General features: G+C 33.6%; 1 protein-coding gene across 4 annotated transcripts; it reads right to left on the reverse strand.

The window, feature by feature from the left end:
- Nucleotides 1-158: 158 nt before the first annotated feature.
- On the reverse strand, nt 159-26,491 carry LOC110460682 (DEP domain-containing protein 7-like). Of its 4 annotated transcripts, none has more exons than XM_021513729.1 (7): nt 26,394-26,491; nt 5,075-5,274; nt 4,223-4,443; nt 3,400-3,605; nt 2,180-2,706; nt 1,479-1,680; nt 159-1,152 (listed from the first exon to the last, which is right to left on the reverse strand). In XM_021513729.1, the coding sequence occupies exons 1-7, from the start codon at nt 26,479-26,481 to the stop codon at nt 953-955; spliced, it is 1,644 nt and encodes a 547-aa protein (XP_021369404.1). In that variant the 5' UTR covers nt 26,482-26,491; the 3' UTR covers nt 159-952. The 4 variants fall into 4 exon arrangements, with proteins under 4 accessions (XP_021369404.1, XP_021369406.1, XP_021369403.1 ...); XM_021513731.1 differs by lacking the exon at nt 26,394-26,491 and adding an exon at nt 12,884-12,969; XM_021513728.1 differs by lacking the exon at nt 26,394-26,491 and adding an exon at nt 9,968-10,169.
- Between the last annotated feature and the right edge of the window lie 495 nt (nt 26,492-26,986).

Below are 26,986 nucleotides of genomic sequence, written 5' to 3' on the forward strand. Positions count from 1 at the left end.
GTAAAACCTTGTTAGATTGCCACCATCTGTTATTATATAGAATTGTGGTATTATTGAAGGTTATCAACAATAGATGTCTGTAGACATACAGCGACATTAACAATATAGCAAGGTTTTACTTTACATGTTATTAAAATAAAAGACTCAAGAGATGAAGTCAAATTTTGATGTTTTAATCAAGATAAAACATGATTTGATATGTACATATTCCACTCATACATCAATCAGCTGACATACATAATATCACTCACTTCGAGTATCAAAAAACACTAGAAGGATGTTGGCAGAAGTTTCTGTGAGATTATCATGGTACAATAAACATTTGACCGCTCATTATTGGATGTCTCTCATTTAAATCAAACTATTCATTTGATTTTTCATTCATATTTTTCATTCATACCAAATAATATACAATATATACAAATAAATATATTTTGTGAATAAATACTTTGGATATCAACAAATTTCAATGCCTTTTAAAGGCATCTTCTATGTACAAATTGAAATGCTGTACAAATAGTATAAATATCACATATGGCATGATACATAATATCAATGTGAAACAGTGACAGGTAGATATAGAGAGGAATAGTGTCTACACAGTAGCTTTTCAAGTTACTTTTATACTAATATATTATGCATTCCGTAAATGGAACCGTTCTATGTGAGACAGCGTACCATGGTCTCGTACTAGATCCATCAGGTAATACCTGCTAATAGTGACACTCAGTCCATCAAGTTATACCCGTTGATTATCACATAAACAGAATAATGGCCTGATTTATAAGTTTTCCTTATGTCCATCGAGAAATAAAGTCATTTAGTATAGGTAGTATTAACAAATATCACATATTTAACACAATAATTGCACTTTATGTTGAGGTGTGTCACACACAACTAGGAAGTATATCTAAGCACCATCTTGTTTTGCTAGTATCAAATGTAAGTCTGTCTACAGCATCCCGGAAAAGTGAGCATCGTAGAGGGAGGGATGATGTTTCTGGAACTGCCGGAGTTTCTGTTTCTTCTCCTTCAGAGTCATGTCTGTGTTGTCAAGGATACCATTAACCATGGACACTAGGGCTTCTGCAGTACAGTCTGTGGCCTGCTGCTCATACTCCTGGGGTGTAACCTGCTGGCAGTAGGTGTTTTCTGAAAGGAAACAAGTAATTGGATATTAGTTTTTTGAAAGACATCAAAATGTTGTTTAATAGAAACTATGATAAATGGGATAAATTATATGATTATATTTTCATTTATTATCATTTATATCTCTAAAAGCAGATCTAGCAGTAGTGAATTAAGATTTTTACACGTGAAGATAAAATAAAAGAATATCTACCAAATACTTATAAAAATGATGAAAAAAAATGTTGAAAAGAAACCATCTAGGTCAAAGTGAGGATTAAGAAAAAATAGTTACTATTATGCAATTAGTTTGGAGTAAAAACTATCAGTTTAGTATATGTGATAATTACCTCTAACTGGTGAGACCTCTCCGGTACGGAGATCGTCGATGCGGGAGTTGACACGGTCACGGATCTCCTTTGGGATAACGAAGATTTCCTCCACATTAACAACCATAAACCCAACGAGAATGCGAGCAAGCTTGGGGGCCACAACCTTGTGCTTCATGATGCTGTCAGTGAACTTGTTCAAGAGAAGGGTCTCATTGTCATCCTAGAATGAGAAAGAATTTAAGATTATAGAAATTTTACATTTTGAAGAATATTTTAACATGCATTAGTGAAGAAAAGACCTTTAATTATTTGATTTGAAATAATGTAATGCAAAGGCTAATTTAACTTTTCACTGCTCATCCTTATTTATTTATATTCCCTGACAAAGTCATGGGAATGTTATTCTAGTTTGACATACCAGGTAAACAACTACATGTGAAGGTGATCAATGTGACAATAACGTGTTTACTGCTCACATGATATCAGTATACTAGTGTAATACAATTACAGGGGGCTGTTATGATGTATGTCTTGAAAAAAAAAAGTTTAATCATCCAATCTTGCTTTAGTTATTCTTAATTTTTTATTCCAACAAGTCTGAAATGTTTAAAAGGAAGAGTTTTTGATGAAATTAAATTTGCAATCCAAACAGGAATGCCTGTGAACATTTTCTATAATTTTACACTTAAGGCTTGTATTAAAGCATATGTGAAATTTACCTTAGCATCAATCTGTATGGACTCGTTCTTGATGGCAGCCATGAATCGCAGGAGACGTTGCAGTTCCTCTCTCACGTGCCACGGCAACAGGATCATGTCGAGCTGAAGAGCCTCAAGTGCCTTCTGGTCTGCCTGCTGGAGGATGAAGTTGAGGACAGCAAGGTGAAGGTCAATGAAGCGCTCAGGGAGTAGAGACTCGTCAAGCTGACTGGTGTAGTGCTCGCTGATGATGTGGAAGGCCTGTAGTTTGGCAGCAGGGTTAGTATCACGGACAAAGCTGTTCTCTAAGACACTGATCCCCTTCGGCAGACACTCGATACAGCTGAGGGCAGAAGACATGAAGGGATCCTGGCCAGTAGACGATGAGGGCATGTTCCAGTGCTTGGCCACCACATTGGAGATGATGAGGTTCTGCTTGATGTACTTCTTACTGGGCTTCTCGTCGACTAGGAGGCCATCAAGGAACGGAAGGTCGATCAAGGTCAACAGCTGGCACAGGGCAACCTCTTTCCAAAGCTCCTCTAAACCTGATAAACAAAAACAATGATATCAAACATATGGTCCACACAGAAGAGTGATGACATGAATACTGTAACATTTTAATAGGAATATAAAGCTTACTTTATGGAAACGTCTGTGTTTAAAAACATGAAAGGTCCTAACAGGAATAATTTTTTGAGTTTCTTTTATTCAAATGTTTTCTTTTGTTTCCAGTTGCTTCCATGTAATTTAATATGCCTGAAACTTTTGTCAGAAACATGCTTACTGCCAATATAACTTGTGACATAACATTATTTGATATGTGAGATTATTTTTAACAAAATGCAACGATTTCATTCAATATCATACAAGTAATCTAATACATTGTTCATGCAAATTTCAGGCATTTCTAAATATAAAATTTAAACAACACAGTTGAACTTGCAATACAGTTTTTACAACATAATTACAAAAACATTCAAAACTGGAAAGCTTCATTTCATAATAATGTAAAACTTTTCATCAAATGAAATATAATTGGTTTTTCTTTTTCATTGAATACCTTATTTTCACTTAAAAAAAGTATTGAAATTTTTGCATGTTTTTTTTTGTTACCCGGTAAGTGTATTTTTTTTACATAATATAATTTCTATCCAAATTTGGTGAACACATTATTAAATTTCAATTTGCTAACCAGATTTTTGAATGTCATTTAAGTGCATTACTAGGACAACACGAACCTTCAGGAGATACATCATGCTTCTCCTTCATGCTACGCATCAACATGGAGGTGTTGGCACACTTCAGAGAGCTGCGACTACGTCTACGGCTGTACGAGTCCTGGAGGGACATGATCTCCTGGAGAACCTGACCTTTCTTGTTGACGGCTATGGGGTTACAGATGACACCATCCTCCATCAGGTCGGGCTCAATGCTGGGGTCAATTCTGTCAAGTGAAAAGCAATTTTGTTAGACAAGGAAACTATACAAGGTTAAATAGGAGTAACTCGTTGAAATTTGAATAATGAGTTAAGGTTGTATGCTACCTTAAATAATACCTGTGATTTATTTTTAGAGTTTTATGCTTTCTTCCATTGTAAATCAGTAACCTGAGATTTGTGTCTCATTATTGTGCAATTTGGTAAATTACATAAAAGATCATACATGTATTTCCAATCATAAAAGGGATTTAAAGTATCCTGTGTACAACTCCTTAGAAAGACAATTCAAGTTGCAGTTTGGTAACTGATAAATTTAATCATGCTATGTTTGAAAGCTGCATCAAATGGTATTTATGTTGGATTGAGCACTGGTGTAGAAAATATGCTTATAATATTGTCTAAAGCTGACATCAAAATGGCTCTGTCAAAGAGACCAGGTCTGGCAATACAACTCATTAGCAGAATTTTGTTATGAATTAAATATTTCTATAACAATACTCTGGATAATTTTGAACTATTATAAAAATACAGGAATTTGTGTTCAAACAAGTCCAAACATACTTTTATTTGTAGTTTTCTTGAATCAATGTCATCGTTTATAGCGTTTTCATTGAAAACTTACCTCATGTTGTCGCTTTTGCTGCGGCAGTCCACCACGATGGAGTAGTTCTGGTCCTCGTCAGACTCCTCAGACTCCTCGATACGATTCTCCTCCTCATGCTCCAGGTCAGGGCCAACAAACCGATACAACTTGCTGTGACTATCATCAAATGTCTTCTTGATCTCGCTGGTTCGTGAACTGACAGGGCTGAAGACGTTGCGATCCATGAGAGACTGGCAGAGCTGTAGATGGAAAACAAAACTTTAGATATAGGCCTCAAAACCCTAATGTTAAATCATCAATGTAATTGTACACTGTCTGTTTTTATCACTAGATGTCACAAAGATACAAAGTTAAAGGTATATTTTAAGTGCAAGTTGAATGTAACCAAGATTTCTTATAAAACTGTCTTTGCATGGTGGTTGTATCAGTAAAAAGAATAATTTGCTCAAACTAAACCTGCTTTGCATTACCATTACAATAAAATACTAAGCTTGCCCAAACTTCAACTTGATAATCATTTGTTTTTCATCCTCTGTAACTATCATCTCCTAGCCTTATGTAGAATATGACAAGTTGGCCATTATATACAATTTTCTTGTTGTCAGCTTAAATATTTATATCATTTCCTCACAAAAACAGAATGTTTTTAATGGGAAAAAATGTTTTACATATATATATAAATGTGCAATTATGCTGTTTTTCAAGCTAACAATATTTTTGAATGTTAATTCCATTTTTTTAATGAGAAACCAAATTTTTCATGAATAATTGTCTCCAGGGCATCGTTTTATTTTAATGCTGGAAACTTGTAGCACTAAAACAGTAAGATTGACAGGTATGAACTATCTAATATACTTGTGTAGTGCCTACCTTGATGGCTTTTTCCCTGGACAGGTCACTGCTGAAGGTGTTGCGATCGCCGAGAAGGTAGTGTAAAACAACGTCTACAGCATCCGTCCCACAGAAACAGTTGTCGTAGTTGCGCATCTTGTAGCGGCGACGCTTCACCTCCACCTTGGTCTTCAGGTGCTCAATGATCTCGTTCCATATCTGTGTTGCACGGAATGGACCTGGAAAAGAAAATAATACATTACAGATTTTTCAATAGCAAATCTTTTTAATCTGGTAGAAAAAACTCCTTACTCAAAAACCCCATCAGTAGTTTTCTCCTTACACGATTTCTAATCATCAGAAAAATTCTACTTGCACCAGATCAAATAAAAAGCTCACAAAATACTGGAAAAACCTGTTTAAATTATAATTTATAATTGTTTTCTAATTAGTTGTTTGAAAAAATATTAATAAAATATTTAAAGTAATGAAAAAAAGTATACTGAATTATCATAAATATTTTAAACTTAGGAGCTTTTAAACAAGGACAGACTTTTATGATAATATATTAACAGGTATTAGGAATAAAATTAAAAATCTGAAGCAAAACAACACATGTTAAAAACACAGAAAGAAAAAAAGTGACAAAAAGTTACAATAAATACATGTAGTATTAAATACCTCTTCTTGTAGAATTAATGGTCATATTACTTGTATCCAGTGTCCTAGTCATGATGTCAAAGTATATTCACCAAATGTCTAACTACACTACTTCTCACACAACTACTGTCCTGTGGTATAGCTCAAAACTGACCACTGTCCTATATACCAGTGATAGCAGATGCTCAAAACAATTAACCAGCAGATAGTACAAGTGTCAAAAAAGACTTAATCTTGTTACAGTAATTCTACCCTAATTTGCTAACCAGTAGGAATGGAAAATGTTGAATGACTTGACTTGATTCTGGCCAGTATATATATGGTAGGTGGTCAGTGTTTGGACAACAATATCTAGGAGTCTGAGAACCTGCTGACAGATGTTATTGAGGACTTGTGGTGACCAAAACAACACCAACACCTTGCTCTAAGTAAATAGCCCCCAATAGCATATCACAACACTGACCACATATGCTTGACCTTAGCCCTTGACCAGTACAGAAAATCCTTAACACAACATCTTGGCCATTGTATTCTAACCTTTTTCATGTTGTGTTTGACTTATACAATGTAAACTTATCACAACATCTTATGGCCATTAATGATAAACTTGAGCTGATATTTCACCTAGGATGAGTATTAGGAGAAGATAATAGCACCTGGTCAATCTACCTGTTTTCCCAGATACAAGCTGTTTGTATACCATTCCTCAACACCTTTCATGAAACATTTCAGATGTTGACTTTTCTTCCATTAGTTTTATTGTGACCTTCACTATCACAGACATAGTGGGATCTTTCTCATTTATACAGGAAATACTTTCTTTGTTATAACCATTAATTCCATGAAAGAAGAAAAAGTTCCCACAAGGTAAGCAATGTAAGGAATGTCCAGATCCTGTGATATATATACATCCTGCTACACTTAACTGATATTTATATACTTATAAACCTAATTCATTTATTGAAAAATATGAAGAAAAAATGAAGTTGAAGTACATGTTTATGTAAATGTTTCAAATATATTTAATATATTATCTGTATAATTCAACAGCTGTTGTTAGTATCATATTATAACTTATAATCATTTTGATGTCATTTGTTTTCTCTTGACTTTTAAACAGTACAGTAGATTTATTTTCACATATTTATTTTCACCCATTGTGTATTCAAATACTGAAAATATCACTCTTCATGCAAATAAGATTAAACTCTATTTTATGTTTCATCCACAGGATATTATTTTACACTTAATTTCTAGAAATCTTTCGATTTTGTTACAGAAATATATCAGACATATTGTGAGTTATAAATTTTCAATGCAACCAGACATGTGTTCAAATAAGCATTTAAATTTGCCCTGCACTTTTAATTAAATTCTTTGTTATGGGCAGTACTTGTCTGACAACATTGTTTTGCATCAATACAATAAATTGGTTAAATACAAACTTATAATGTTTTAGACCAAAACCATACTTCAGTGCCTTATTACTTATAATTAATCATACTGCTTAAAATCTATGTTTAATTGTATTCTAACACTTATAGGAAGTCAACAGCTTTGATTATAATATTTGTAATTAAATGTATTCAGTTCAATATTACTTGAGATTAATACTATAAGTAAATTAGTATATGCTTCATAAGCAGTAATATGTTCTTCAACTCAACGCTGCTATATGCATGGACATTATTTAGCAATAACATGTAGTTTATGTTGTTGGGATAGTATACATTCTTGCATAAAAGGACATGGATTCAACTGATATTCATCTATAGAAGAGATAACAAGAAATAAAACAAGGTTCAATATTCCCTTGAGATGGATCTAATAAATAATGCTTTATATCCAGTTAGTTGTTTATATTTATATACCAGCTCTATCAGTACTATTCCCTGTTCATAACATTTACCCTTTACATAATTTCCAAAAAGATTAAGGTAAAGTTGCTATATTTTTAACATGGGACTAATCTTATTAGTGCTATATTAAAGCATAGAACTATTTTAAGTACTGTATTTTTAGGAGGTATCTTTTTACAATAATTAATTAATTTGAATATGAAAAGCACTAAGAACATTTTCAAATCTAAAAAATTAAATCCAATCAACATGTATGTCAAATGTGCTTTTTCTTACATGTATTTTCCCCATCCCCCATCAACAACCACTCATCTCTATTGTCAAATTATGAATCAACATGAGTAAAATATGTGAAAAGTATTTTTTGAAGAATGCATCTGATACATATATTTAATAGTCAAGTGTTTCCAAGTAAACATTGGTTAAAGAGCACCATATTTTATACACAAAAAGGAAAATTTATATCAAACTCGAGAAATGAAATTTATACCTCTCCGGAAGGAATCAATTATAGAATATATAAGTACAAACTTTGTTTAGAAAAGTACTTACTATCTCCCTCCGAAACTAACCAAAGCCAAAGCGTATTGTAAGTTTAGAACATGTAATACTAAGTTACCAATTGAAAGTGGTAGGTGGTTCAATATACCATGTGAAAATAGATTATGGTGTTATGTTATTTAAGAGAAATCGGCGATGATTTTCATTATCTGTATCTGTTAACATGTACACATCAACCAATTCTCAAAAGTAGGCAAAAACATTGTCCAGATATTATTATGAAAGACCAAACTCAGTTAAATATCATACATTATTAAATTATGTAACACTACATGAATTGACATCATTGGCTTAATTTATTACCGATATTAATGACATAATTAATTTACAATACTAATATCCATCCTGTTCCATCATGTATTATTGTCACCCATTTGTATATATGTATTATCTACACTGTATTGTTTATGAGAATAAAACAATTGTCATTGTCTTTGCAATATACCTCTTATTATATATATATTTATGTGAAAATTCATGACAAGCATTTAAGTCTGCTGAAGGATGATGCCACAACACCTTTTCTAGTAAAAGTGGCCTTTTTTTGACCCCAGGGTATACCGTAATTATTGGGTTATAACTTTAATATTACATAGTGGTTTTAAGGTACAGTGCAGGTTGCAAAATAAACTAATTAAAGTTAGTTTATTATACATATTACGTTATCAATTACAAGTATAAAACTGAAGAAAATAGCCAGAGTTACAATATATCCAAAGGTGAATTAATGAATTCAGTATTGTTTTTTTTTAAAATCTATTTTAATATTTAACATACACACTTCACAATAACTCTACAAAGCATGATTAGTTATCTTTGCTATACAACAAATATTACTTTCAGGGAAATAATTTGAGGTCATTTTTTTTTAATTACCTAAATATATATATAAAATAAATAAATAATGATCTTTGCTCCCCAACCATCCTCAATTGAATTTTATTAAAAATACAACGAATGTCTGACCATAATAGCTATAAAAAAAGTCACTGGTTTTATTAACTCAAATCAGTGAAATATTACAATAATATTTACGTCTCTGCTCAAGTTAAATAAAATCTACTTCCGAACTAGTTATTCAAACTGCTATGACTGTCAACAACTAACAACACTAAATGATTGAATAGGGAACAAAAACATGATAATAAGATGTACTCCATTCACAAACATTTCTTGGAAATCCAACACATATATATATATATATATATATAATGTAGCCAATGACCCATCTTAATATAATCATTTTAAATCACAATAATATGAAAAAGGCTTTTGTTTTTAAAAAGGGAGACCTAAGAAATTAACAATATCCTTTGTAAGAAATGAAAATTATTGATAGAAAACAGCTCCATATCTGTTTTTAAAACAAATATATATAACTCCATATTAAATTAATGTTGGAAACATGTTCATGAAATACTATTCATCTGCTTACATTTCTCTTCGCAAAAAATTCTATTGAGATAAATAACTTTTTATTTTCAGGAATAGTTTCAAGATGTTGTTACAGAATGATTCACATTTAATTTGATTATCTGAATATGAATAAAGTTGAAGCTAGACTATTTAAATACAAAACTGAAAATTATCTGCAATTGTTGTTTATTTAAAACTTCAATAATATAAATATGATTTCTATAATAAAATGTTGTTTTTTATTTGACGTAAAGAAATAATGCTCTGATTCAATATAGACATATCTGAGACATTTTTTAACATATTTTTTATATACATCTCTATCTATCAACGAAAAAAACATTAATATATAAGATAACTAAAAAAACCTTGTTTAAACTTGTATATTATATACAAATAGAAATTAATAAAAACAATTTGAAAGTATATTATGTACCTCTGATTCCCGGTGAGCTGGTTGCCATTGTATTGTCTACAGGTCCGGCTAGTAACCTATCCTTACAGGGGCTATCCCACACAGAACGACTCCACACAAACCTCATCCTCACAGTTCTAATGTAACTAGCAGCTGAGCTTTAACAAAGGCTATAGTCCTCACTCTATCTTATCCAGAATCTTTGTGATGCTTACAACTTGTACACCTGTATTTAATGAAGGCACCTACTACAAAGTATCTACCTGTGCTCCACAGGTATGAAATTGACACCAATATGCAAATATGAATCTGACTGACATCCTAGCTATCGCCAGTAAACAAAGGGAGGTTCAAGATGTTGTCTTAGCAATCTCTGAGGTCAATACATAGTAATGTAATGGGATTAGGTCATCTACCTGTTCCCACAGAATCTATTGTGTCCACACTAAGGTAAAAATGTACAGGTGTAATTGAGTCTGACATCAGCTACTGTCCATAATTGGTATTTGGGAGGAGTATTGCCTTCAAACTCTTATTATACAGATATGTTTCTTTTGTCATGAACTTAGTGGCAGTATAACTGACAAAAAGCTTCTGTGCTTAATTGTTATTTGCAATGAGTATTGCTGTTGTTATTTCCACCTATTGGTCATCTGACAGGTTAAACTTCTGTCACACATTCAAAAAATCACTATGTCAAATAAAAATTTCATTACATTGTTTTGTTTTATTTTTTTTAATTTCTGTTTAAAACTGAGAAAATTTCAATTAAAGACACTTGAATCTTTGAAGGAATAACCAGTTCTTGATTTTTTAAGAGATTACCTAATGAACTAATGATTTGTCCACAAACAGCACTAATTAACTAAACACTATGAAAAATAAAAATGTAGTGAAACCAGTTTTGAATTAGAATAGACACACCTAAAATTAATTATACTTAAGATTTGTGAAAAGTGTTCACTATAATATGTTGTAGTGATGGAAAAAGACCAATAGATTCATCGAATCTATGTTTTATCAAGCATTACTGATTAACTTAGAAATTATCATCTGAAGTTTGTTTGATCATCTATACATGTTTATTTTATATTTCAACATTGAATGATTACTACAGCACCAATTATGATCAGTATTACTTGACATGGGTAATATATGTGTTTTCTACTATGCCTTTGTTATCTATCCACCATTTATATATGAATATGATACATATTGACCTCTTGTTACATACTTTGTATGTCTGATAGAAATAAAAATCCTGAATACCTGAAGTTTTGCTGTTAAGGGTAATAAAGGAGTTTCCTCCTCTGCAAATCATAAATTTGAGATTTGTTTGTATGCAGATTTTGATTTATTTCTATTTAGTAAAGTCCCCTCAAAAGGCAGAAACATTTACAGTACATGACACATTATACAGCCAAAAATAGTTTCATCACTGCAACTGATTTGCATTTTCTATTTTTTTTTCGTTTTAAAATTCAACCAAAATAATTTTGGAAGTAGTTTAAAAATAAATAAATTATTAGAATAATTTTTACGTTTTGTTAATTTTATTGACTATACGTAATGATTTCAGAATAACATTTGAATTAGTAAGCATCCTGATAGTTGTTGCAATATATTTTTTAATCTATAGATATAATTTATATCTATAATAGGGATGTATTACATTTTTTACCTCTACAATACTTATTAATACAATAATTAAGAATTACCATATTATCAAAAGTCTAGTGCAGTAATATAAAACACTCTATTTCATTTGGTACTTGAACTCGCGATATGAACTTCATTAAGGACATGGAGAAATATTAACAACATTAAAAGATTAAATCTCAAGGTTTAAATATTTATGTTTTATTTAAAAGTAAAAAAATTGCTATAAGAAAATTTAAAGCTGTTGTCATTTTTTTAAAGAAAAACAAATTTGATTGTTTTAAGTTAAATAACTGTGTTATTTAATTATTTATTATCAAAATTATTTAGTATATTTCATTAAAAAACAGAAGATTGAAATTTGACTTGATTCACACTGCAGTTTAATTGTTATATTACATCATAAAAGAGAAAAAAAGGCTGCTGTTTGATAAAATATTACATTCTCAAGTTAACAAAAGCAGGTATTTTTTTTGGAAACCTAAATAAGGTCATTATCTACATGGACACAAGCAGAATATAAAAAGTTTTTTTGACACTCATGTTGACACCACTACTGTGACTGATGACTGATGATAGCTTTGTGTACCTGTATGGTATTTGGGTCAAATATATCCTAGCTTTGAATTACCTGTATGTCAGGTGTTATCAGCCACAGTAGCAGGTGGCAGCTACACCTGTCGTGACCCACCCTATATAAATAAATCCTTGTAAATCACACCAATATGTCAAAGACTGTTTTCACTCAGAGTAGACTCAATACACATTAAACCAATATTATGTGTCTAATAAAACCATGAAAAGATAACTGTGACAAAAGATCAGATGTTTTTATTTAACTTGTTGTATTAACAACAGTAATTACAACTGTTAAAATAATACCTATATTTTATCATTATAACGTGCATATTTCCAATGGCTATGTTTGCTTGTCTAAATTTCAAATTGATACATTAAATAAAGATTGAAACTTTGTTCTTAATTCCATTATTCTTTATTCTATCTTTTGGATCAAGGATTAATACACAATTTTCCTTAACTTCCCATCCCTTTGTTTTAAATAAGTTGACTATTTTTGCTCTTTGTATGTTACTTGTTTTAATTTTATATAAAATGGATAATTTTAAATGTGATTAACTTTGATATTAATACCATTATTCTTTATTCTAACTTTTAGAACAAGGTACACACTTTTCCTTACCTTACCCTCCCTTTGTTTACCAAGTTGTTATTTTTTATACTGTTAGATGAAATAATGAAAAATACTATAATTCTTACCTGAAGGTGCAGGTGAGGTTCTAGATATGACAGTCATGCTGGTAGATCAGAGGAACACAATATAACATATAATAGCACTAAAATATCTAAGCACTTAAAAGTAAAATCCTGGGAGAGATGGAGATGTTGTTGGTTCAAAGTCTGATTGTAAAATGATATTATGTTATGAGATTTTTGAAATATATATACTTTCCTCCAGGAAGTGTAAGCAATGCCTTTGGGTGAATTACCCAGAACAAATACAACACCTTAACCTGTTAATTGGTAGATCTATCTGCACCAGGTGATAAAACACTGATTGTTTCACCTTCACCTGACTGATTTTACCAATTAAACAAGTGTTTTCACACCATTTACCTGCTGAAGGTCACCTTTGATCCCCACAAGCCATACTTAAGATGTTATCTTTTCTATTGAATTAGCTGTTATCTTGTATCAACTACAGGATACATGTAAGGCACATGCTACCAATTATCTTATTTGATTGTAATTATTTCCTTTTACCAAATATGACATGTCTAATGTCATACTGGCCAGTTGGAGGCAACATCCAAGTGCTTTATTATGCATAAAATTATCATACAGTACTTTCTCATATAACTTGTTGATTTAAGATATTCAAATAAAATGAAAAAAAGGCTTAAGTTTTTAAGTTAACGAGTGGAGACTGATTAGAAATTGATTTATAAAAATGTATTAAAACCCAGTCAAACAATATCTCATGTCATTGGTGGTACATGTATATGTATGTATATGTGTATGCATGAACCAGAATCTGGCTCAAAATGAGCAATTATTTGTAATTAATCAAACAGGTGGCTTTCATTGTAATTTTTATTACCTTTCCTTCATCAAGAAAACAAACAATGTTGCTACTATCAAATAAGTAGTTCTGTGTGTAAACCTCAGATATCTTCAGATATCTTAAGGCCAAACAAAACATATTTGGAATTTCGGGTAGTTAACCCTACCTTCCCTAATTTTGTGTGCATATACACTATAAACTTTTTCAAATTTTCAAAGAAACACTGTTAAAGTCAAGATCACTTTCTTATATAAAATATATAAAATCAAAAATTGTTAAAAAAAAATTTTTTACCTACAAGTATGTAGCTACCTACCCTAATTTTCCAACATGTTACAGGAAACACATATTATTTTGTCTGGCCCAAGAAATAAATATCAATTGTAATCATTATACCTGCAATGGTAAACAATATGTCAGGACATAGTCCCTGATTAAGAGGTAGAGCATAGTCTTCAGTTTCTAATCATATGCTGCTTTGCTAACATTGACTATTATCAGGGAGGTATTCTTTACATATACAAGTGCAAAGTACCGGTCACTATTATGAAATACAAAAACTTGAAAAACTTGAAACCTACCAATCTTTGGTAAATGAATAATTACATTATCCTATTACAAAGACATCCAGAACTGTATATCAGACTACTAGTATGTCCCCCCTTTAGTCCACCAAAAAACAAACTTACAGAAAATTAAACATGCATAACATAAACATATTTTAAATAAGAAATAAATAGCTGATTATAGAATTATTTTAGGTATATAAATGGAAAAAATCAAATATGGCATGTATGAAACTCCCACAAAAAAAAAAAGTTTATAAAATAACTAAAGGTGCACTACTAACTTCAAAGTTTGGTGATTACCTCTGTTAAGTCTTTACAGTAATACAAGGTAAATATGTCAATTTTATAAAAGTGGCAAAATTCTCATAACAAGTCAGATAAAAAAAGCAGCACAAGTGTGCAATTTTGAATGTGGTGATAAAACCTGTTAATTGTCTCACATAATTTTGAATAAAACTATTTCGAAAGCCATTTGGCTATCAATTTTGGTACAGGGGCACTCTGGGGAAAACAATAAGTGCAACTACACAACTTCTGAGTGAAGTGACTACTAAAACAGTGGAATTAAATAAAACTTGGATAAAAAATTCAGTATATGACCCAAACAAAGGGTGCTGACAAACCAGCTGTAGGTTGTGTAATCCTGTTGATTTTGAAAGATTTATGATTGATCATAAATACATTCTTATATGTCCTAGGAGGCTTCATTTAACATGGAGATAATTATATAATATCTCAATCATAAATCATATTGTATGATATGCCATTGACTATCCTTGCTCAAATCTAGAAATATATATATGGTAATAAACATGCATTTCTTAATAACCTGTCATAAAGCACTGAATCATTTAGTGATCAAAATCTATAAGAAAATTATAAATTCCGTAGACCTATTGTCCTATGGTACTGGTATGTAAATAAATAGTAAGACAGAAGGAAGACTAGACATTTAAGAATCACAACTCCAGGGGAAAGACTTTTTTGTCTTATCACCAAAATGGGGAATTATATTAATGTTCTTGCAAACACAGACCTAGAGGTTAAAAAAAATATTCTGGACTTGTACAAAGACACAATGATATTTTTTTTACTTGCATCATTACAAGAAAATGTTGATCAGATTCAAATAAAATCATTGCCTTGAATCAACAATGATACACTATGGCCTAAAATGTAGTGTTTCATAGCTATATATATATAAATGAAAGAAGGATTTGATTGAATTCAGAATAGGTGAAGTTGGAATTAGTATGTTATCGTAAAATAGGTTATATTCACTCCTTTGAATTTTTCCACTTCAAGCAAAGATTGATAGAGTCTATCATATATGTACACATATATATATATGGGGTAGGATTTCCTTATCCTACATACCCAGTATCTACCCCTGTTACATAGTGAAGTGACTCTTTTTGTTTGAAAATCATTTATTTCTTTGAGGCGATGTCAGACGCTGAGTGTATTTTGGCGGTAAAATATTTATTATATGATGACACATATCATATAATCAGCGGCTATCGATGGTGCTGATAATTTTGAAAGCAAAACTTATTGGTGCTCCACCTAATGGACAAGTCTATCTTACATTTGCAGAGGTGGGAGAAAAGTGATATAATATAATAGACAACTCTACTAATAATATGTTGGTAACTAATTGAACTTAATTCAACGCATCACAATTATGTTAAAAACGAATAAGGGGTTAAAAATTGGCGGGCAAGAAACATATCATGGTTTACAGTAGTTGTTTCTTCAAAATCAGTCAGAAAAAAATGAATGTTCAATACACAAGTTGAACATTTTACATACATGTTTACATAGGCTACACAAGCTTTAAAGCTAACAAAAGTAAATTATCAAGCATGATTCAAGCATAATGATCCCTTAACACAAACTTTAATTTTTGTTTTGTTTGAGAAATATTGAAATTTTAAAAAGATATTTAGTATTGTTGCATTTCTTGTCTTATTGAATTTATTTTATTTTAAAATTCAAACAAGCAGCTTTTGTTATGAATAGCACTATTTTTGATAGCATACACAACAAAAGTATTTGTATTAACTTGTATTATAAGCTGATCAGTTTATATTAAAGTTCTGGAATGACACCAGGACATGTACTGATCAGGTTTGACCACACAGTGGGTGCTACACAAGTGTAACCTATTGTGTATAGGTAACTACTACAAGAAAAAGATTAAACGTTATTCAAGGGATTATGAACTGGAATGAAAACTGAAAGAGCAGGCAACCTTCCAACATAAGGTTAAAGCTGATTAATTTGATTCCAGTGTAAATACGTAATTAGGGTGTACCAGACACATACTTTTAAAATAGGTTACTACATGTATTTGTCTTTTTGTGTACCTGGCCGCTTTGACAAATACAAAGTGTGTGGGTTGGAAAAGCAAATTTACAGTGTATCACTTAAACCTATATGTTCTCAAAACTCAACTTGCCAAACCTTTAAGCCTTAAAAAAGTTTCAGATTTGAGCTATCAGTCAGACAATTTACCAGGTACCAAAAAGCAAGTTACCATTAATTTCTTTTACAATATATATTCATTTATTTACAAGAGGCGTAAGGGCTTGAATCACTCACCCAGGTCATTTTGGAATTGAGAAGTAGAAATCTGACAATTAACTTATGTCTTCAAAGGCCATCATTAAAATTTGGTTAAAACCTGAAAAATGGTTCGGGAAGAGATGTCATTTAAAGTGAATCTGCCACTTTGACTCCTTTTATCCAGTCTCTTAACCTCAAAAGAATCTGACCCTCCTGGAGGCTGAGGGGTTGTGTGAAATGGGTCAAGGTCCCTTATCTGCTTTAATTTACATTGCTGAATGCTCCTTAACTACATGGCAGATTTGGACTAAATTGTTATGGTAATGTGCTTAGCACCACAGGGATCAAAAGTTAGGTTTATTATTAAGGGGCTGTTCCTTTTGAAGAGGCTGAAGTTAAAATATGATATGAAGGGGCTGATTCTCATAGCCTCTGGATATCAGCAACAAAATCTGGTTCTGTCTGCCGATTTTTTTGGGTGAAAATATACATGTATTGTTTAAAGCAAAAGTTGATCGACAATAGATGACATGAAATGTCATGATATATTTAACTCGTTATTTGATAACTGCAACATTATTTTCAATACACCTTAAATAAATATGAGTTTAGTTTAGCTTCCAAACTCTTCAATCTTAAGTTAATTGAGGATTTAAAGATTCTGGTCTCTCGAGTTGTTTCTACCAGAACACATGCATTAAATAGATACTCAGCAAATATTGCTCCCCTGATCACTTTTATGTGTGAGAAGTGTCCCATCTTTAATTTTGTTTTCATTTTCATTTCCCAAGTTTACGAAAAATCCCAAGTTTACTGAAAACCTTTTTCAGTAAACTTGGGAAATGAAAGAAAAATTGGAGCATGATGTTAACAAAGTTGTGCTCACAATAAAATTGATTGCCATATAATTTGCTTATCATCTCAAGAAATTAGTATAAAAAGCCATGATGTTTGATGTTCAACCTTTGTGAGTCACAGTCCTGATGTTTAGAAATTTTCCTTATGGTTCTACAAGTTTGAAACAACAAACTTTGACAGCACTGCTTAATTAATGGGGAATTTAAGTGGGATCAGGATAACAAGAAATTCAGGCCTCTGCTGCCCTTGGCAAAATTTGACTTATGTAACAGGAACTAAACCATAAATAAAATCACACAAAGAAGCGGGAAGCTGTTAATTTAATTTAAAAGCCTATTTGTTATATTACTTTCTGAATACAATTTCTCTCAGTCTAGCCTAGGTCAACGTCAAAGGATGTCAAAGCATTTTTTTTCCTGTCCAAATCACACACCAAACAAACAAAACCATGAACACATCCTGGTCACACACCAAACAAACAAAACCATGAATACATCCTGGTCACATACCAAATAAACAAAACCATGAACACATCCTGGTCACATACCAAGCAAACAAAACCATGAACACATCCTGGTCACACACCAAACAAACAAAACCATGAGCACATCCTGGTCACACACCAAACAAACAAAACCATGAGCACATCCTGGTCACACACCAAACAAACAAAACCATGAATACATCCTGGTCACATACCAAATAAACAAAACCATGAACACATCCTGGTCACATACCAAGCAAATAAAACCATGAACACATCCTGGTCACACATCAAACAAACAAAACCATGAACACATCCTGGTCACATACCAAACAAACAAAACCATGAACACATCCTGGTCACATACCAAGCAAATAAAACCATGAACACATCCTGGTCACACATCAAACAAACAAAACCATGAACACCTCCTGGTCACATACCAAACAAACAAAACCAGTAACACATCCTGGTCACACATCAAACAAACAAAACCATGAACACATCCTGGTTACACATCTAACAAACAAAACCATGAACACATCCTGGTCACCTACCAAACAAACAAAACCATGAACACATCCTGGTTACACATCAAACAAACAAAACCATGAACACATCCTGGTTACACATCAAACAAACAAAACCATGAACACATCCTGGTTACACATCTAACAAACAAAACCATGAACACATCCTGGTCACACGCCAAACAAACAAAACCATGAACACATCCTGGTTACACATCTAACAAACAAAACCATGAACACATCCTGGTCAAAGACCAAACAAACAAAACCATGAACACATCCTGGTCAAAGACCAAACAAACAAAACCATGAACACATCCTGGTTACACATCAAACAAACAAAACCATGAACACATCCTGGTTACACATCTAACAAACAAAACCATGAACACATCCTGGTCAAAGACCAAACAAACAAAACCATGAACACATCCTGGTCACCTACCAAACAAACAAAACCATGAACACATCCTGGTTACACATCTAACAAACAAAACCATGAACACATCCTGGTCACACGCCAAACAAACAAAACCATGAACACATCCTGGTTACACATCTAACAAACAAAACCATGAACACATCCTGGTCAAAGACCAAACAAACAAAACCATGAACACATCCTGGTTACACATCAAACAAACAAAACCATGAACACATCCTGGTCGCATACCAAACAAACAAAACCATGAACACATCAAAACCATGAACACATCCTGGTCACATACCACATAAACAAAACCATGAACACATCCTGGTCACATAACAAACAAACAAACCAATGAACACATCCTGGTCACATCCCAAACAAACAAAACCATGAACCCATCCTGGTCACACACCAAACAAACAAAACCATGAATACATCCTGGTCACATACCAAATAAACAAAACCATGAACACATCCTGGTCACATACCAAACAAACGAAACCATGGACACATCCTGGTCACATACCAACCAAACAAAACAATGAACACATCCTGGTCACATACCAACCAAACAAAACCATGAACACATTCTGGTCACACACCAAACAAACAAAACCATGAATACATCCTGGTCACATACCAAATAAACAAAACCATGAACACATCCTGGTCACATACCAAGCAAATAAAACCATGAACACATCCTGGTCACACACCAACCAAACAAAACCATGAACACATCCTGGTCACATAACACATCCTGGTCACATACCAAACAAACAAAACCATGAACACATCCTGGTCACATACCACATAAACAAAACCATGAACACATCCTGGTCACATACCAACCAAACAAAACCATGACCACATCCTGGTCACACATCAAACAAACAAAACCATGACCACATCCTGGTCACATACCAAATAAACCAAACCATGAACACATCCTGGTCACATAACACATCCTGGTCACATACCAAACAAACCAAACCATGAACACATCCTGGTCACACATCAAACAAACAAAACAATGAACACATCCTGGTCACACACCAAACAAACAAAACCAGGAACACATTCTGGTCACACACCAAACAAACAAAACCAGGAACACATTCTGGTCACACACCAAACAAACAAAACCATGAACACATCCTCGTCACAAACCAAACAAACAAAACCATGAACACATCAAAACCATGAACACATCCTGGTCACACATCAAACAAACAAAACAATGAACACATCCTGGTCACATACCAACCAAACAAAACCATGAACACATTCTGGTCACACACCAAACAAACAAAACCAGGAACACATTCTGGTCACACACCAAACAAACAAAACCAGGAACACATTCTGGTCACACACCAAACAAACAAAACCAGGAACACATTCTGGTCACACACCAAACAAACAAAACCAGGAACACATTCTGGTCACACACCAAACAAACAAAACCAGGAACACATTCTGGTCACACACCAAACAAACAAAACCAGGAACACATTCTGGTCACACACCAAACAAACAAAACCATAAACACATCCTGGTCACATACCAAACAAACAAACCCATGAACACATCCTGGTCACATACCAACCAAACAAAACCATGAACACATACTGGTCACACACCAACCAAACAAAACAATGAACACATCCTGGTCACATACCAACCAAACAAAACCATGAACACATTCTGGTCACACACCAAACAAACAAAACCATAAACACATCCTGGTCACATACCAAACAAACAAAGCCATGATCACATCCTGGTCACATACCAAATAATCAAACCCATGAACACATCCTGGTCACATACCACATAAACAAACCCATGAACACATCCTGGTCACACAACAAACAAACAAATCCATGAACACATCCTGGTCACATACCACATAACCAAAACCATGAACACATCCTGGTCACACCCCAAACAAACAAAACCATGAACACATCAAAACCATGAACACATCCTGGTCACACCCCAAACAAACAAAACCATGAACACATCAAAACCATGAACACATCCTGGTCACATATCAAATACACAAAACCATGAACACATCCTGGTCACATATCAAACAAACAAAACCATGACCACATCCTGGCCACATACCAAACAAACAAAACCATGAACGCATCCTGGTCACATACCACATAAACAAAACCATGATCACATCCTGGTCACATACCAAATAATCAAACCCATGAACACATCCTGGTCACACACCAACCAAACAAAACAATGAACACATCCTGGTCACATACCAAAGAAACAAAACCATGAACACATCCTGGTCACATAACACATCCTGGTCACATACCAAACAAACAAAGCCATGATCACATCCTGGTCACATACCAAATAATCAAACCCATGAACACATCCTGGTCACACACCAATCAAACAAAACCATGAACACATCCTGGTAACATACCAACCAAACAAAACCATGAACACATCCTGGTTACACACCTAACAAACAAAACCATGAACACATCCTGCCCATTAACAGAGAATTTTAACATTCTGTTCCATCAAGATTAAACAAACCAAACCATGAACACATCCTGGTCACATAACACATCCTGGTCACATACCAAACAAACAAAACAATGAACACATCCTGGTCACACACCAAACAAACACATCCTGGTCACATACCAAACAAACCAAACCATGAACACATCCTGGTCACATACAACATAAACAAAACCATGAACACATCCTGGTCACATACAACATAAACAAAACCATGAACACATCCTGGTCAGACACCAAACAAACAAACCCATGAACACATCCTGGTCACATACCAACCAAACAAAACCATGAACACATCCTGGGCACACACCAAACAAACAAAACCATGAATACATCCTGGTCACATACCAAATAAAGAAAACCATGAACACATCCTGGTCACACACCAATCAAACAAAACCATGAACACATCCTGGCCACATACCAAACAAACAAAACCATGAACACATCCTTGTCACATACCAAACAAACAAAACCATGAACACATCAAAACCATGAACACATCCTGGTCACACCCCAAACAAACAAAACCATGAACACATCAAAACCATGAACACATCCTGGTCACACAGCAAACAAACAAAACAATGAACACATCCTGGTCACATACCAACCAAACAAAACCATGACCACATCCTGGTCACACACCAAACAAACACATCCTGGTCACATACCAAACAAACAAAGCCATGATCACATCCTGGTCACATACCAAATAATCAAACCCATGAACACATCCTGGTCACACAACAAACAAACAAATCCATGAACACATCCTGGTCACATACCAAACAAACAAAGCCATGATCACATCCTGGTCACATACCAAATAATCAAACCCATGAACACATCCTGGTCACACAACAAACAAACAAATCCATGAACACATCCTGGTCACATACCACATAACCAAAACCATGAACACATCCTGGTCACACACCAACCAAACAAAACAATGAACACATCCTGGTCACACACCAAACAAACAAAACCATAAACACATCCTGGTCACATACCAAACAAACCAAACCATGAACACATCCTGGTCACACAGCAAACAAACAAAACAATGAACACATCCTGGTCACATACCAACCAAACAAAACCATGACCACATCCTGGTCACACATCAAACAAACAAAACAATGAACACATCCTGGTCACATACCAAATAAACAAACCCATGAACACATCCTGGTCACACAACAAACAAACAAATCCATGAACACATCCTGGTCACATACCACATAACCAAAACCATGAACACATCCTGGTCACATAACACATCCTGGTCACATACCAAACAAACCAAACCATGAACACATCCTGGTCACATAACACATCCTGGTCACATACCAAACAAACAAAACCATGAACACATCCTGGCCATTAACAGAGAATTTTAACATTCTGTTCCATCAAGATTGTCCATTGTTCATTTTTTTCAGTCGTTGGTAGTTGAAAATGTTTATAAGGAAGCTTAAGGCAAACATAAAATTATGTAGCCTCTCCCGTCACTTTGCAAAAACAAACAAATTAATTCCTCAAGTCAAAGCATTTCCTCTTTCCATCTAAACCCTCCTCTGACATTAATCTTCAAATTGTTGAAGTTGTTCAGTACCCCATAGGAGTATAAGTAGAACAAGATGGTATTGAGACAAATCAGCTGTTAACATACTTGAAAATGACAAGTGAAAAAAATGATCTGTGTTGGCCACCAAGGAGATTTCTTTTTTTTAAATATTCTATTCAAGTTGTCTTTCTTCATACAACCTTGCCAAAACATATGACAGTGATTCCTGGATCGTGAAATTGGTTGAAAAATGTTACTGGTTTTTGTTTCCATTATTAGATTGTAGGGTGTTAGATGACTCGCCCCAAAATCTAAACATCAAAAGCTGTTACACCCCAATTTTGATTGATGTCACCCAAACCATTTTGCCTCCAAAAGTCTTAATGCCCCATGCATTCACCCAAAAGCTTCAGAAACTATAGACCGAAATCAATGAATTTTGTGAGAAGATATTGATGATTTCCCCTGTAAATTGCTGATATCGGGTGATAACCCAGTGCGTACGTCCCGATTGATGAGGAAAATTTTAGGGTAGATCTTTCTACTTAAAATAATGGTATTGGAGGCAAAATGTTCAAAATTCAAACCAAGTTTGTTTTGAGTACATCAGGGTCTTATCATATCTGAAAGCTGCATTATGCAGATTTTTTTTACTGATTTTCTTTTTCTTATCTTTATACACTGGGGTCCAATAATATAACCGTAAATACATATAGTTTATATACAAACACATCATATTAGAGTGTCCAGCACCCTTGTTACAGACCCTTTTTTTCAATAGGTGCTGCACACATTGATTACATAGTATGTGACATCATATCAGTTAGCAGCTATAACGTAGCTTCTGACTATAAGATATTTTTTATATTGCGTCTGAGGGCAGAGGAGGCCAGGTTATTAGTACTACATATCAGTGTGTGCAGCACCTGTGCTTTTTCACTTACTTTTTTTTCCTAGATTGCATGCGTTTAGTTTCAGCAACTAGCCATCCTTTTCATTTGCCCAAGCTAAGGGGAGATAATCCAAATTGTTTTTTTTTACTTGGCGGAAAAAACATCCCAAAAAAACTTTGGAAGTACAGTGATTTTATCATATTTTCCAGTGTTAAATCAGGGTTATTATTGCTGTTTTTATATCTTTGATTCCCCTTGGTTGTGTACCAATCAAAACATCGATGGAATGCATATGGGGCACAGGTTACACACGAGAATTTCTGAAATTATTGAAATATAGCTTTTTCCTTCTAATAAGAGTACATGCATGAAAACCATGACAAAATGTCATGACATTGAACCTTAAATTTCATTGTTCATATGACAATTTGACACAACCGTTCTTGGTATGAAAATGACGATTTTAACACAAGGGGGATTCTGATGGTAAATGAAAGATGGTGGTCGCACGGTTTCGAAAATGTAGGCAATGCATTTTGCCATGTAAGACTTGTCGCTATACTCGTCAGATCAGGCAGTTTCAGTTGTGCTTCAATATGATTATTGTCTTTTTTTAATTTTGTGTTTTTTTAACATGAAATAACTGAGGCTGTTGTGAAAATGCCTTACTACATTCTACATTGAATTCATAAATTTAAATGTTTTTCCACTTCCAAAACTGTTAAGAAAATGGATCGGTACAGACTGTCACCTTGTGTTGGCTATTTTCAAGTTCTTGCCGGGAAATTAGTCATATTGTTATCCATTTAAATTCTCCAAATTTATTTTGGCTCAGCTTTAACCCAGGACCAGGCCTAGGTTAGCCCATATTTTAACTATTATATCTAAGCCATCCCTTTGGAATGTTTAGTTTATTCTAATGGTCCTTGTGCTTTGAAAAAGATGTAATCAACTCCAGATTTAGTGAAAGGTTTTTATTTATACTTCCTTTATAAAATAAGAAGCGTGTAACCCCCGGATTTGGATCTTGAAGGCGAGTTATCAGGATTTCTAATTTTTCCCTAGGGGACATAACTTTGTTTTCCAATTAATTTTTTGCATTATAATTATCAGAGTGATGTTAAACTTGAACTGTGAAAATCTCATTTGAAATCAGAAAAGGATATTGATTCTGATACTGTTGTAAAAAAGAAAAATATATGTTTGCACTATTTATGCCAAAATAAGGATGAGTACCCTTTTCAGAGAATTTCTTGAAATCCCACTTTTTTGCAGGTGCATTTTAAAATTTCAAACAGCTCTCAAGAATTCAGTTTTTAAGATGAAGTCATTTTCATTGGTGTTCTGTTATCAACAGATGGTGTCCCTGCAGGTAGGGCGGAAGAATTGTACCTGCATGCTGCACCCATTGCATGATCGTAAGAGGCGACTAAATTTGGGATCTTATCTTTTCTCTTTATTCTAAACAACTTTCTTCTTCCTAATGTCTCCCTTGACAATGTCTAGCTTTTGACCTTTAGTTGTGCGTTCGCCCTTGTGAGGAAGCTTAAGCGAGTTAAGGCTTTGGGTTCTGTTTGGGGCCTGGCCGAGACATACCAGAGTCTGTAAAAATGGTAGTTTCTACTCTTGCTTAACGCTCAGCAATTTAGGAGTGGGACGAATGGTTCGCCCGTTGTCAGTATAATGTGACCGGGTGGGGTGTTCTGCTGGGTGTCTTCGGGAGTATATTTCAGTGAGGTAGCACTATAAAGTCTGCATCAGTTCCGCGCCATCATAAAGAGACAAACACAAACATATCACAGCCTCCCAAAACACTAACACTACACACATGCATCTTGCACACATGGGAGGCCGTCCTTAAATGACCATAGCTGTTGATAGAACGTTAAACAATATTAAACAAAATCAGCAGATGGTAATCATTTAAAAAATACTAATTAATACAATCAGGGATGTTGATACAATACACTTTCTTTCAAAAAAAATGGTTCGGCATCGAATTCAGCGCCAGAATCATACTTGGACAAAAAAGATACTATTGGTAGGTAGTTGAATGTCATATTAGTTAATGTCACAGCATCCCGACCTATATCAAAATGTATAACATATGTAGCAACAGATAAAAATATAAGGGCGCCTGCTAACATGGAATTCAATCATTTCGTTTTCCCATTGGTTTTTATTATCATTTCACTTGCTGTCTGTCAGACTAAGAAGTAGTAGTGTGTCGTACATTACCTAGATGAACTTTGGAAGCTCTCAGCGGAATCGACCTTTGGAAACCATGAAATCTCGGGCTGTCGATCAGACTATCAAAGGAAGCCATCTTACTTTGAATTTCGTGCCCCTTTATTTCCCATAATGCACCCGACTTCCGTAAACAAACACTGCCACGTGCTTCTGTGTGTGTTTGGACAAAGACGTTTAGGCCTAAGGCAACATATGATAAATGCTCTATTAGAAACCCTACTTTTATAAAAAAAAAATAAAGAAATCTACAAGTCCTTACATTAACCAAAGTTCCGTGTGATTGACCTCGAGTTGCGTTGTACTAAAATTAAATTTCATTGCACAAATAAATATATTACAGTGCACACGTAACATGGGAAGCAACTCTGAATCTATAACACATCCCTGGCCAGAGTGAAATTATGAATAAAAATATTAAATATGATAAAGATATTTAAATATATAAGTAATACAATCATCAAAGTCACTATGAAATATCTACAGACATTATTTAATATAGACTGATTATTTTTTCATTGAAAATTTTCCACACTTCAAAAGTTCAAAAAAGCATCTGACTTTAGGATATATTCTTATAATTT

This window comes from Mizuhopecten yessoensis, unplaced genomic scaffold (genome assembly GCF_002113885.1).
Source record: "Mizuhopecten yessoensis strain PY_sf001 unplaced genomic scaffold, ASM211388v2 scaffold10447, whole genome shotgun sequence".
NCBI lineage: Eukaryota > Metazoa > Mollusca > Bivalvia > Pectinida > Pectinidae > Mizuhopecten > Mizuhopecten yessoensis.